At 38.1% G+C, this 9,906-nt stretch overlaps 1 protein-coding gene across 1 annotated transcript; it reads left to right on the forward strand.

Annotated features, from left to right (window-relative positions):
- Positions 1-7,048: 7,048 nt before the first annotated feature.
- On the forward strand, positions 7,049-8,338 carry LOC131018949 (uncharacterized). Its single transcript, XM_057947631.1, has 2 exons — positions 7,049-7,723; positions 7,814-8,338. The coding sequence occupies exons 1-2, from the start codon at positions 7,049-7,051 to the stop codon at positions 8,336-8,338; spliced, it is 1,200 nt and encodes a 399-aa protein (XP_057803614.1).
- The last annotated feature ends 1,568 nt before the right edge of the window (positions 8,339-9,906 follow it).

A 9,906-nucleotide genomic window follows, 5' to 3' on the forward strand; every position in this document is an offset into this window, starting at 1 on the left:
GCCAGACCGTGGGCAAAAATCAGGCAGAGCAACGAGCTAGACTTTAGGCAAAAATTAAGCAAAACTGGCAAAGCGACAAGCAGACTTCTGTGTTTAAGGGCAAAAGCAGTGAGCAGACTTTGGACGTTCAAGGGCAAAGCGGCGTATCCCTTCAATACAAGGAAAGACGAATGCTGAGATCATCTTGCCTTATTTACGAAGATCTGATGTAATTGCTTACCAAATGAATTAGGGTTGCATCAGCTATGCATGGAATCAAATCCCAGAAACCCTAGCTGTGCCCAAAAGCCCTAGTTGCGCCGAGCCCAGGAGCCCTTGCGAACTGCTATATATACATGCTCTGCCCACAGGAAGTTGAGCAGTCCAAACTCTCTATATTCCACAGCCCCAGATCCAAATTTTTAACGTCAAGTTCCTTTAGCTTAACTTTATATCTTAGGTGTAGTTATAATAGAAACCAACCCTTGTGTGTGAGCTAGGAACCATTTTAGATCATAAATTTAAACTAATTGAACGTCCCAAATCAAGAAGAGAAAATTTTAGGGGTTATGCTCAATTAAACTGCTACGTACCTTTTTCGTATATATTAATGGGGGGGTAATAATGTGATTTGTCAAATCAAATTATCCTAAGACACATGAAATCTGACATTTTATATTGGATATTGGTATTTTCTATGATTTATGTACTATCTATAGATAAGAAAAATAATTTGAGAACGAGTAATAATATTTCATAAAAGTCAGGGTAATAAAGAGGCTTATTTAAAAAAGCATATCATAGGTTATTTAATGACTTAGAAAGAGAGTTAGAGAATAAAGTTAATTAATATATTTTTAGAGGTAACTCCTGCTTCTATGGGTCCTAAATACCAGAGTAAATCAGAGGACATTGACAACGATCGACGCAATTCCATTTCCTCTGTTAAAGGCAAGTTGTTTCGAATACTTGGTGTTATGTTTGTTTTCGCCCATTTGTGATGAATTATTGCTAACTAATGAAACATGTTAAAGTTAAATTATTGTTGCTAATTAATGAAACATGTTTGAACTATTATTGCTAATTAATGAAACATGTTAGAGTTAATCCAGCTGATGAGCCTAAAGTTTGTGCTCTATTTTCGTGTCTGTTTTAGGTCTAGATCGAATTTTTTTTTCCTATGTTTTGTTTGTGTTTGGTCGCCTGGAAGGGTATAGTTCCAAGGCAGGGCCCTTGTGTGGGTAGAAGATGCTTTTGGGGCAGAATGCTGCTACATTCCACAAAAGAGGCACGGTTTTAAAAAATAACAGTCAAATAATAAATGTCACAAAAATGTTTTTGCTACACATTTTAAATGTCAATAACTAATGGAAATTTTCTGTATGATTTACCTACACATTTTAAAATTATGTGTGGCTAAATTACCACACATTATTATGTGTGAGTGATTATGTGCGGGTAAAAACTCAATTTCTTGTAGTGAAGCTGATTCGAGAATTTATAATATGAAAAACATCAAGTTGGGCGAACCGATCCTTTGCCTATAAGTACCGCGTGGGATCTAGCAGGCATAAGGAGAAGGATGAGGAGAGAAGAAAGAAGCAGCACAACAGACGGGCGAGGTAAGATTGCGGTGTAGGCGCTTGATATAGGCAGAAGACGGCAGCATCCAAGAAGAGACCGATAAGGCTAAATCTATGACTTGTCCGCAAAATGAAAGAAATCTTCAAGATACTAGGTCTGAAGAATCAGATGCATCTCCCTTCCATATATGGATCCGGCTGCAACATCATGGACTGGACTTTCTGTTGCCCTAATCGTGCTTATTAATACCCGATCAACTTATCCAAGGGTGGACGTATTTAGTGACCGGCTGCTGCGCTTAAAGTTAGTTTTTGATCGGAAGTTCTTGCTTAGCCCAGGTTGTGGGCGTAATTAGGTTTTATTTTGCTTATGCTTGGAACGACACTTTTGGCCGTAAGTACTTTTTCAATTTCGTAAGTTTAATCAAGTACTTTTACTTTATGTTTTCAATTATGTCTTTTGCTTTTGTTATTTACTTTATGTCTAGCTAATTTTATATTCTGATTTGGGCAAGATGATCTAAGCATGAACACTTAACTCGAGAGGTCTAATTTGGGCATCACTAGGTTTGATTAAAATACGGTTTGGACAACTTGGTTAATTAACTGATCACTTGTTAACTAGGGAGTTCTAGCCACAAGTAACCTCTGGGCAAAGGCGAAATGCAACGACCTCTGGAGAGTACAACGAGTGTTAGAGCCGTGACTGTGGTGAAATACTCCACGCAATAGTCAAGTTGGGTCTATCTAAATCCGAATGCATCTCGGGCAAAGCACTCGTAGCGAGAGGCCAACGTAGAGAGTGGATGTTGCCTGAGGTAGTTATTTCACATTAGCTGATAAATTCTAAGGGATTATACACTGAAATGATAGATTGGGCAGAGGGTTATTACGTGCGTGACGCGTGACAATTGGGGGCGTAGCTGTCTTTTGCCTATAACCAACTGGTATGCGAGTGTAGTGAATTATCTTTGCAACAATGATCGAGTGCCTAGTTCATGTTTGGTGAGTCAAACCCAAGTCAGAATTGTTTTGTTATTTGATCAAGTTACTTTTTTTATTTCAGTTTGGTCCGAAACCTGTTATGCCCATAAGCAAGTGGTGGTCAGAACCATCAAGAAACAAACTCTTTTTAGTGACACCCTTGCAGGAGAGATTACTGCTCAGTTCCCTATGGATTCGACTCTGGACTTACTGCTAGCTAACCAAGTTGTGGGCACATGATAAATTTATTTGCGTGAAGCTCAAACGACGGCTTCGTCACCAACCCTAATGAAATATCACAATCCTATTCATAATCTTCTCTAGCGAACAATTATGAAAATCAATTTATAAATTCTCTATCACATTCAAGTCTCAAGAGAATAAATTAACTCCAAATAGTTCATGAAGAATAGCTTCCTATAGCCAACTTCTCACATTCAAGTCTCAAGATAAACCTATATCATGCATTCCTGAGTCGGTTAAAGAATTATCACATTTAAGTCTCAAACTGAACAGCTAGACATGCAAATTATTAGCCAGGTAATTCACAAGAAATCAGACACCATGAATCATGAATCATAAATTGAAGGAAAAATTGATATCAATAAATCATCACATAAATTGAATCAACTATATACAAATCCTAAAATTATAAATGAAAGCAATAAATTATAAGCTAAAAACTAAAAAATATGAAAAGATTGAGAAGAGAGGTGTCTATTAGGCTAATAAAATGACCTATATATTGACACAGACTCAATTTCCTATAAAATTGACATCATAAGAACATAAAAAAATATAGAAAATTGAGTGTTATCACACACGATCCTTCTTTATTTTATATTAACTCAGCAATTGTTCCATTACCAGCTTAGAATCGATCCTCATAACCACATTTTCGGCTCCCGACTCTGACATGATTTTCAAGGTATGCAAAATCACCCTGTGTTCCGCTTCATAGTTAAAGAGTCTACGCTCAAACTTGATATGGTGGTTTCTAAAATATCCTTATTTAGTGTTGTTATATGAATGTTCAATCCACATCATCCATTTGTCACATAACCATCCATGAATACCAACCATGGCTTGGTGTTCATCGTTCTCGTGGTTCCTTGTATAAAATCTGTCAATGCTTGCGCTTTGATGGCTGCCCATGGCTCAAAGTTGATCTCAAATTCCCCCAACTCGACTACCCACTTTGCCATCCGGTCATCCCAAAACTTACTTAAAGAGCAGGGCTGTTGGGACCACCACCTTGTGAGAAAATAAATATGGTTTTAGTTTTCTTGTTGTATCCATGATAGTCGGCGTTACCTTCTCAATTTTTGTGTAGTTTAAGCATGCCCTTGAATGATTTTGCTGACAAAATATATAGGTCATTGTAATATATAGGTCATTGTAATCTGCCCTCTTCCCAAACCAATACGGAGCTTAAAGAGTTGTCACCCACAACGATGTAAAGATAGAGAGGCTCGTTGGGAATAGTTTTGGTCAACACGGGTAGCTTTTCCAAATATGATTTCAAACCTTCAAACGCTTGTTGACATACTTCATCCCACTCTAAGCGACAACCTTTTCTCAAGATTTTGAAAAATGGTAAACTAGTCTATTGAGAAGGAAATAAATCGGCTTGGCGCTGTAATGGGCTTCGTTGAGAGTTTGCACTTCTTTGATATTTCACGGTGGTGTCATGTCCATAATTACTTTAACCTTATCAATGTTGACTTCAATGCCTTGACGTGTGCCTTGATATCCCAAGAATTTCTTTAATTTGACGCTAAAGCCACATTTGGTAGGGTTGAGCATAAGGTTATGTTGTCTTATGACTGAGAAGACCTCTTCCATATCATCTTGATGAGTTGCAGCCATGAGGCTTCAGACCAACATACCATACACATAAATAGAAACATTCTTCCCTATCTAATATTAAAACATTCGATCCATCATTCTTTGATATGCCTCTTCTACGTTCTTAAGTCCAAATGGCACACTTGCCTAACCAAAAATCTCACAGCATGCATACTGCAAAATTTATTTTAGCAATGTCATCATAGTGCATTTTTACTTGGTGATATCCTAGGAATGCATCCTTCATGGATTGAAGCTCACACCTTGATGTAGAACCAACAAGTTGATCAATCCTTGGCAAATGATAATGATATTTGGGGCATGCCACGTTCAACTCTCTAAAGTCAATACACATGTGCTAAGTTTTTTCTTTCTTTTCAAACTTAACAACATTGGATAACCACATCGAGTATTAGACTTCCACAATATGTGTCACAGCCCAAAACCATTTATTTTCCTTATGATTTTTATTTAAAATTATTAAAATTTTAATTTATAAAGTGTTTGAAAAATATTTTATTTATTGAATATATATTAGTCTAGCCGTGCCCCTAATTACAAAAATAACTTTAAGATTAAAATCGGCATTTAAGAAATAAACTCACATATATAAATAAAAATTTATATATAAACCGATATTTATATAAATATAATTATTTATGAAATTCTTGAGATAAAGGAATGCACATACATGTTAGTTAGAATATGTGTGTGTGTGTGTGCAATCTCATTAAAAAAAGTGAAATTAATTACGGATTTTTTGTAGAAATTGATTATTAGTATCTCATTAGTTAGAAATTAATTATTAGTATCTCATTTTAAAGTGATACCATTTTTTTTTTTCTGTCAATGAGACGTGCATGGCAAATCCACTAATTATTCAGTAATAATCCAGATTGATTCTAGTGCATTGATACATGTTAAATTTTACTATCTCATTTTAATATAATTTTGTTTATGTAGTCTTAAATATCTTATATTTTTGCATTTCATGCTTTGCAATATAATTTATATCTTTAAATCTATGTATATTTTATACATTATACATTAGATCATTAGGAATAATAAAATACAAATGATAATTTTATTTTTACGCCTTTAACCTTATTAGCCCGATGGGCTAGCCCGAAATCCGAAAGTTTAGGGTTAGGGTTGAAGATTTACAACCCGAAAAAATCTCCAACCCGATTAGCCCGCATATGTTTAGTTGTTAACTTTTTTTATAAATAGTATACATACCTATATTAAAATAGCATGTTACGTACGTAGGGAACAAGAAATAAATAAATAAAATAAAAATAAAATGTAAAAACATTTATATTTGCATGATACGTGTATAAATGAGGAGTTATATCATCAAGCCTATAAAGACTAAATTACATGACTCAGCAAAGCTAAACTAATAAAATAATAGTAACTTAACTAGTATAAATAGGTTGATGGTGAAATAGTTAAATTAACACATCAATACTACAAAATTTTTATAAATGGTCGACAATCAAGGTAAAATTTCTAATCTTATTTTCTATTATTTTCCATTCACACACACACTAAGCACATAATAATAATAATAATAATAATAATAATAAGAAGAAGAACAACAACAGCAACAACAACAACAACAATAACTTTTTTAAGTCTATTTTTCTTATATATTATTGTTTAATTTTATGTAATTAGGTGCGGCGCGACTAACACGTTGATTCTGATTTGAATTACTCAAGTTAATTTTCAAAGTTCAAGTTTCAGGTGTGTGATTTATTTAAATACATGTCGTGGTTATTTATTGTCCATTTTAATATTATGTGTTTCCATATGTGTTATGAATTACATTAATCGCTAGGGACCCGTAAATAGGGTCTAGGACGTCACAGTCCTTGGATTGCCACAATGCGATTTGAGGTTATGTATCGCTAGGGGCCCGTAAATAGGGTCCAGGACGGAAAGGTCCTTGGATTGCCACAATACGATTACATATTACAGGGTTGCAACCATTATATTGAGGATGTCGCCAGGGGCCCGTAAATAGGGTCCGGGACTTTAAAGTCCTTGGATTGCCACAGTGCGAATATTGAGGATATGTATGAAATGGCCGTATGTGTTACTATTTTATTAATTTGGACAATTATTGCATGTTCCCACACTGAGTGTACTCTGTATGCTCATCCTATATTTAACATTTTCAGGTTTTAAAGGCCGGAGGTGCGTGGAAGGTCGAATGGCGAATCAAATATTTTGTATTTAGCCTTAACTAAAGATGTTATTTTGAGTAAAGTATTTTAAATAAAAATTATTTCATGAATTTCTCATTAAATATTTATTTATATTCATGATTTTTCCGCACAAATATACATTTCAAATTTAAGATTATTATTTTGATTCCTAATGAGAAAAAGATGCTCTCGAAAACCTAGCGCCGCCTTCTCTTGTGGATCGTCCTCGCCGTCAAGGATTCCGGCCGTTTGCCTCATAGCACCCAGGATCGTTCGGCACTCAACCTTCCTATCGTCTCAACCAACTTCTCACCGCGGTCGCCTCCTGGTGCTTCCGCTTCACAAAATAGGGTGCTTCCTGAAAACCCTAATAGCGTCGCTATAAACCCTAATGGAGTGCCAAACCTTAAGGATCCCTTGGGTCCTTCGTTTAAACCTCCCATGACCAAACCCAGCACTTCTGCAGCACAAGACGTTGGACAGAAGAATTACGCTGCTGTGGTTGCTCCGAGAACAAAGCGTCCTGACTTGCCGGCCCACAAGTATCAAGCCCTTAACGCTAAAACTGGAGGGGACGTGGACTTCCTGCCTATTCCTAAGGAATTCTATAGACAACAGGTCGATGAATTCAAGTTCGCGCTCATTGGGCGACTGATGATACGAAAAGGTGTTAAACCTCGTTTAACACATGAATTAAAAGCTGAGCTCCAAAGTCTCTGGAACATCCCTAATGACTGGCAGTTAATAACTATGGGGAAAGGTTTTTTCACTCTTAAATTTCGTTCGTTGGAGGACAAGAAGACTGCGAAGACCAATCAGATTCAGGAATTGATTGACGGACAATTGCGTCTCCGTGAGTGGGTCCCCAAATTTAATCCTTATAAGGAAGTCTCATCCATAGCACAAACTTGGGTACATATCTATTACTTACCTATTGAACTGTGGCACCCTGAAGTTATTACTGCGATTGGCCGTTACTTGGGAAATCCCATAAAGGTTGATGGATGCTCGGGGGCAGGTGAAGTAGGACACTATGCCCGTGTCTTGGTGGAGATTGATATGTCTTTGCCTCTCAAAGATGGTTTGAGAATGGATGAAGATGATGGTGCTTTTCAAGTGGAGTTTTATTATGAAACTTTGCCTCCGTTCTGCTCGCGTTGCAAAATCACATGACATACCACGGACAAATGCCGAAAATCCAAGAAGACTCAGGACAAGGGACATAATGGAGACAAGGATACTAGTATTGGCGTCAATGAACCCAAGAAACCAGATAAGGAGTGGCAATCTAAGGAGAATAGCAAAAAGGGTCAGTTGCATGAAACTAACTCTGGTAATAGATTTGAGGTCCTCGAAAATATCAACAATGAAGATTCTAATGGGAGAATCTCAGGCCCGGACTTGCTTGAAAAAGCTTTTACTGTTGCGGTGGAGGATTCGGTTCAGGACAATAGTCTACAGGACTCTTTGGAGGATACACGAGAGATGGAATTGGTTGTCAAAGGGGCTGATGTGATGGTGGTGGATACGGAAAATTCACAGAAGGAAACCTCTGCGAATGAGCCCAAGGCCGACGACAGGGATGAGAGGACTACTCAGGTGGCGGATACAACTTGTGAAAGTGAAAGGGGTGATGATACTACTGCTCTGAAAGCTCTAGCTATGGAAAATGCTTTGAAAATCCAGAAACTTGAGTCGTATATTGTCGGCCTCTCCTCTGAGGATACTTAAACGACAGTGAAAAGAGGACGTGGGCGCCCTCCCAAAGAGGCGGGATGGGAAGGACGTTCGGGAATTGTTCCTGTTCACATGACAGACGGAGAATCTATCAAGAACAGGTTACGGAACTCCACGAAACTGGGGCTTAATCCCAAAAATTACATTATCGAGCAACTGGTGAAGCCAAGTATAAGCACGATGCATAACTTAGTTGCCCAGAATTGGGCTGATCAAGTGGAGATGGAGGAGACTCCATCACCTAATTTTTAATCTTCCTTATGAATGTGCTTGTTTGGAATGTCCGTGGTCTCTCGGACGATTCTAAACAAATCTTAAGGGAGCATTGCCGCTCCTTTTCTCCTCTCATCTTGGGTATTATTGAGCCAAAGTCGGGTTTCCACAAAACTCGGCCTGGTTTTTGGCATTCTCTCAATCTTACGCCTCGCCATCAAAACTGTCGGCTGCCTCGCCGTTCTAATATTTGGTTCTTTGCTCAACCTACGGTCGTCACGTCTATTTGCTTTTCTTCGGATCAGGTGGTTATTTCGGACTGCTCTTGGCAGAATATTATGTTCCGTGTGGCTATTATTCATGGAGCTAATGACCCCATCCTCATAAGGGAGCTCTGGAGGGATCTTTTACAGTTTAACGATGGTAATACGCATTTTATTGGAGATTTCAACGCCATCAAGCGTGCTCATGAACGGCTGAGCCCAGTCTCGCCTTCTCGGGGTCCATGTGTTGAGTTTTGCGACTTTATTGACTCTACGGGATTTATTGAACCGGCCTTCTTCGGTCTTTACTATACTTGGTCAGGTCGCTGCTTTCTTCCTGATCATGTTGAATCTCAACTGGATAAAGCTCTCGTCTCAAGCTCTTTTGCTGATCTTTGGAGTAATGTGAACATGCATGTTTTGCCAAGGATTACCTCAGATCACTCCCTTATTTTGTTTCAATGTAGTTCGAGAATTGCTCAAGGTAAGCGTTCTTTTCGCTTTCTTAATATGTGGTTGGATCACCCCGATTTTTCTGACGTCGTGCGTGATTCTTGGGATGCTGTTGTGAATACTCCTTGCCCCATTCTTACTGTCATGCTTAAATTAAAAAGATTGAAGGGGGTGCTTCGCGATTGGAATCGCAATGTCTTTGGCAATATCGATAGTCAACTGGCCACTCTTCAGGAGGAGCTTGCTGCTGTCAAGGGCCTTATTGCTACGCAAGGGTATACAGACGCTAGTTTTGACGAGGAGGTTTCGAAGCAGGCGGCCATTACCACTATTCTCAACCGTAAGAATACTCATTTGCAGCAAATGAGTCGTGTTTCCTGGTTAAAAGATGGCGACAGAAACACGAATTTCTTTAACCGCATGATTCACTTCAGGAACTCGAGTTTGCTTATTGGGCATCTCAATATTGGGGGAGTCATCTCTTATGACCAGGCTGCTATTGAGCAACATATTATAGAACACTTCACCAGTCTATTCTCTTAAAGTTCGGTGGTTAATGTGGATCTCGCGGAGCTGGAGGCCAATATTGACATGCAAGTGACTTCTGAGCAGAATAGCGATCTTATAGTTGTT

This window comes from Salvia miltiorrhiza, chromosome 3 (genome assembly GCF_028751815.1).
Source record: "Salvia miltiorrhiza cultivar Shanhuang (shh) chromosome 3, IMPLAD_Smil_shh, whole genome shotgun sequence".
Lineage (NCBI taxonomy): Eukaryota > Viridiplantae > Streptophyta > Magnoliopsida > Lamiales > Lamiaceae > Salvia > Salvia miltiorrhiza.